The sequence below is a fragment of the Cyprinodon variegatus genome, unplaced genomic scaffold (assembly GCF_000732505.1).
Source record: "Cyprinodon variegatus isolate N-32 unplaced genomic scaffold, C_variegatus-1.0 Scaffold72, whole genome shotgun sequence".
NCBI lineage: Eukaryota > Metazoa > Chordata > Actinopteri > Cyprinodontiformes > Cyprinodontidae > Cyprinodon > Cyprinodon variegatus.
In genome coordinates this window covers 580,504-585,176 of record NW_015150525.1, presented here as the reverse complement: position 1 = coordinate 585,176, position 4,673 = coordinate 580,504, and the positions used below count along the sequence as shown (strand labels likewise).

Sequence of the window (4,673 nt, the reverse complement as noted above, 5' to 3'; positions counted from 1 at the left end):
AGAGGAGAGGAGAGGAGAGGAGAGGAGAGGAGAGGAGAGGAGAGGCACCACTAATCTAAACTTAACTGACCTTTATTGTTATATAATTTGTCCCTTTGTAACTGTCTGATTCTTTTTGTCGATCCCCAGCTCAACCGGCTGCCAGCTCCACTCCCATCCATCACACCCAGCCTTGTCAGTCGCAGCCCGGCGGCCTGCTACGCAATGGAGCCAAGAGCCACGACCACAGGCACCCACCTCACACGCACTGTTCTCATCACACACCCACAGCGCACACGCGTGGCCTACAGTCCAATCCCGTCAGGAACGGGGGCTCTCACAAACATCCCAAGCTGGGCTCTCTTCCGAGAGGTGGCTCTTCCACCTCATCGTCTTCTTCTGCAGGAACCAAAGGCACCAAGAAGCTGCGGTCAAACCCCTCCATCACGTCCCAGAGCAGCAAAAGGAGCAAGAGCAGTTCGAAGAGCAACAGTTCCCAGATTCCCACAGATGCACAGGATGGTAAGATGCTGACTGAATACTGCTGATGGGAGTTTTCTTTTCTTTTCTGCCTTTGAATGTTACATCATTAAACTCTCAGCTTAAATTATTTTAAATGTACCCAGATTATGACTGGTAAAGTGTTGAAGGATTTATATTTGCTGCTCCTTTAGTGTTTCAGAGCAGATATTGGTAATTTCCAGGGAGCTCTTTAAGCAGTCTTACAGTAACTCCAGTAATACGACTGCAGCGATGCTGATCTCCAACATCTGTTAACAAAGGTGTTAATGGCAGCAGCACAGCTGATAAATACTCATGCTTGCAGTTTTGTCTAAAACAATGTACACTACTCTTAATGGGCATTTTTGAAAGCTTTATGTCGTGTAGATTGAATTCCATAAGTCTCCCCAGTATGTCCCCCTCATGACATCATGCTCCTTCTCTGCTATCTGCGATTCTCTCCTAGTCACGTGGACCAGATTTTTTGCGCTCATGTCAAATTTTGTCAGTTTGAAGGTGGAACCAACCTGAGAATATAAACTACCTGTGATTGGCTACTTTTCAGGAAATCCCAAATCCACAGTTTTCTTCCTAGCTGCAGCTACTAACCTTAGGTCAAAACCTTTACTTCATAATTAGCAGTATTATGAACAATAGGCTTGAAAATTGAAATAGGCTCACAATAAAATAGTAAAAAAAAATAAGACGATTGGTTTTATTTTGTCGCTTTCCCTGCAGACTGCTGCGTCCACCTTATCCTGGCCTGCCTCTTCTGTGAGTTTCTGACCCTGTGCAACATTATGCTGGACTGTGCCACCTGTGGCTCCTGCGCGGGGGACGATTCATGCTTCTGCTGCTGCTGCGCGTCGGAGGAGTGCGGTGACTGTGACCTGCCCTGTGACATGGACTGTGGCATCATCGATGCGTGTTGTGAGTCTGCAGACTGCTTAGAGATCTGTATGGAGTGCTGCAGTCTCTGCTTTTCATCCTGAGTCACCAGCAAAGTAGAAGTCTACGAGGTTCAGGAACAACTCTAAGAGCAGAAGAACCCCCGGCCTGTGCTCTATGAGCCTCTGGAATTAAAACACATCGGCGGGTGTATCTAGCTCTGGGATAGGTCCTTCTGTGCATAAAGAAAAAATATGTGACCTAATTATTTCCTTTATTGATCACACAAGCTCCTTGCTTTGTCTGAGCTATTGATTGATTGCCACTCAATTAGCTCTGCAGCACAGAGAGAATTCCAGCACTGATATGTGAGTGAAGGCCGAGCCTCTGCACCCTCTCTGAACTAGCTATTATTACAATGGCACCCCCAGTGCTGTTTAAATTACTGGAGTTTTTCAAGCATGAAAAGTGACCTCTAAAGGCAAATGAGGAAATGGCTTCATTTAACCAGATTTTAGTGTTTCTGCAGATAAGAGCAATGGAATAATGGGGAAGGGGATGCTCAGATGTCAGTAGCAGCGTAGTCAGTCCTCCTGTCCTTGGCAAGGGTAAAGCCTTGCAGTTTGATTGGTTCCTGTAGCCTTTCTGGACAAAAAAGAAGAAATAAAGTAGTAAAAGGGGAAATGCTGGATTCTCTTTGTTCTTGTTGCACAGGAGAAAACAGAACATTGGAAATAAAACAGACAGATCTCGTTGGCTATCTGCTTTCTTTGTTATCAGAAAGCACATCATCCTGGATGTGCGATCTAAGTGGGTATTTTCACAGATGGACATCAATGTTTTAATTGTCGATCTGCAATCAACACATTTTTCTGTTCCGAACATGTGAATGGAGAGCTTTCATATGCTGAGATTTCTCCACTCTAATAATATCAAACTTTGTTTACTTTTTACATTTCTCGTAGAAGGACCTTTATCAGCGGATGCTAGCTCATCCAGGGGGAGTCATCTCCTTTCTAATACATTTCATTTTTCTATCATTCCGTCCGTCTGAAGAAATAAATGGCCTTAGAATCAGCTTAAGACCTGAATTTCCAAGTAGGTTCCTTGCCTTTACCAAATCTCCATTAATCCTTGTTTTGTAGATTTTAGTTAAGATATTTGCATTTTTCATCTAATGTACAGAGAGAGAAAAAAATCACATTTCTCAGTTATCTTTTTTCCTTTTTTAGCTGGGCTCTCCGTAAAGCAGACTTAGCTCTGCGTCTAATTTAATTCCTGTCGTGAAAATCCTTCTGAAATTATGCTAAGTTAGATCCCTACGCTTACGCCATGAATGGTACAGTCTTGATAAAAGCTGTGCACCGTCATGTGCCTGTCGCCTACCTTCTTTTCAAACCAATACCTCTTAAGATCTCACATAGATCAGCCGTGCATTTTAAAGTGACTTGATAAAAATCTTTTTTTTTTCTCTGCTGGTTAAACACTATTAGAGAAATCCTCTGCCTTTGCTCTCTTGGGACTTTAGTTTTCAGGTCTTTAATTACTTGTACATAGAAGTGCTAATGTGCGACACTAATGTGTTTGATAAGGCCCTATTTTATGGGCTGAAATCTGACACTGATAAAGACACACTATTGTTATTTCCCACTTGATTGCATCATAGCAGCAGTGCAATTTGCTGCTTTTAATATAATCCGTGGAGTTTAAGTAAAGCAACTTTAGACGACGGATAAAACTGGAATTGCACTCCCAATCCATACACTTTAACTGATTTTAAAGCCTGGATCGCCCTGGAAATATTGTGATTTTAGCATAATTTGTGAAGGAAATAACAGATCATGCAGAATGATGAGATGTGCAAAAATCAAAACCATATTAGAGGTATTTACTAAACCTTTTAAAGGTGGACGAAATAATGTAGCTTTATATGGGAAACTGTTCTCTGTCACCAGACTGTGCAAAGTCATCTGATGTTGATATGAAAATGAAATGAGAAACACATAATGTAAGGAAATTTGGGGGACTAACATGTTATAAGAAATAGAGACTTAAACATGGAGTTAAACAGTAATAAACCCAAACACTGCAAAAATGGTCTAACCTACAATGTCTTATTATCTAATTGAAATCAAAAGTTCCTCCTAATCTTGTTTTCAGATCAATATACTAAGATTATGCTAGATTATTTATCTTTATTTAAGAAAATGTAGCTCAACAATCAGTATAATAACCTTTGCATAGGTTTGGGGTAGAGATTTTTCCCAAAACTACTCTTTAGTGTATTTTTTTTGGTCAAAAAGTTCCTCCAATGAATGTAATTGTTTACCACCCACATCTGAACACAATAGATTTGAGTTTATAGGTGAAAAACATTTTCAAGATACTGTTATGTTATTATTATAAGTGATTATTTCAGAATTCTGAATCCTGTTACTGATGAGGATGAACGTTTCTATAGCCTATTGAAGAGCGGCTACATTTCTATAAACTAATTAAAAGGTAGTAAAAAACGTCTCGATTGTTGATGCATCTAAAAATAAATAATAACAAACAATTTAAAAAAGATATAAGATTAAATTTAAGGGAAAAATATATTTTTTTACCATTACAAAAGGGAGCTTTTTACATGGTCTGGTGATGGAGAATCATTTCATCATACCAACATCCATATAAGCCTATTAAATAGTAACTGGAAAATAACAGGTCTAGTTGGAGTGATGTCCGTTCTCGCTGTTATAAGGGTTTTGCTAGAAATGTTTTCTTTTATGGGCTTTATGTGAACAAACAGTAAAAGTTGAATATTGACTCAAAGGACTGGCTGCTTCTGCTCTAAATCTAAAGTTTTTATTTTTTTTCTTCTATACTGTATGATTCATTATAACGTCAAATTTTGTTTACATGACTCTGATTTAATGTCAGTTTGAGTTGCTGTCCTGGAAGTTATATTAGGATCTTTGTTTAATTTTCAATAAACAATGTGAACTTTGTCTGTATTTTATTTCTTTTTCTTTCTTTCTTTCTTTCTTTTTTTTTTTTTTTTAGTGTCCTGTCTGGCAACGTGGCAATAAGAGCCCGACAGATTTTACTTTCACAAGTGGAGCAGTACGGCTTTCGCCATGGTGTTCCGCTTGATATATGCATATAAATGGCTTTATTATAATTCATGCAGGGAGTATTACAGATTATATGGACACTGCAATGTAAGTAGAACAGGAAAGGAAAAACAGGAAAAAGGAGAAAAGATGAAAGAAAGAGGAGAAAAAAGAGATAAAATGTCTTCTGTCTGCTTCGTCACCTGGAAG

General features: G+C 39.2%; 1 protein-coding gene across 1 annotated transcript in view; it reads left to right on the top strand.

Annotated features, from left to right (window-relative positions):
- The window catches only part of LOC107083334 (myoD family inhibitor domain-containing protein-like), a 63,632-nt gene extending 59,705 nt beyond the window's left edge, over window positions 1-3,927 (top strand). Inside the window, exons 4-5 of the mRNA XM_015372472.1 lie at window positions 130-501; window positions 1,219-3,927. Coding sequence (XP_015227958.1) covers window positions 130-501; window positions 1,219-1,472 — 626 coding nt within the window. The 3' untranslated portion in view covers window positions 1,473-3,927. The remainder of the gene's footprint in view (window positions 1-129; window positions 502-1,218) is intronic.
- The last annotated feature ends 746 nt before the right edge of the window (window positions 3,928-4,673 follow it).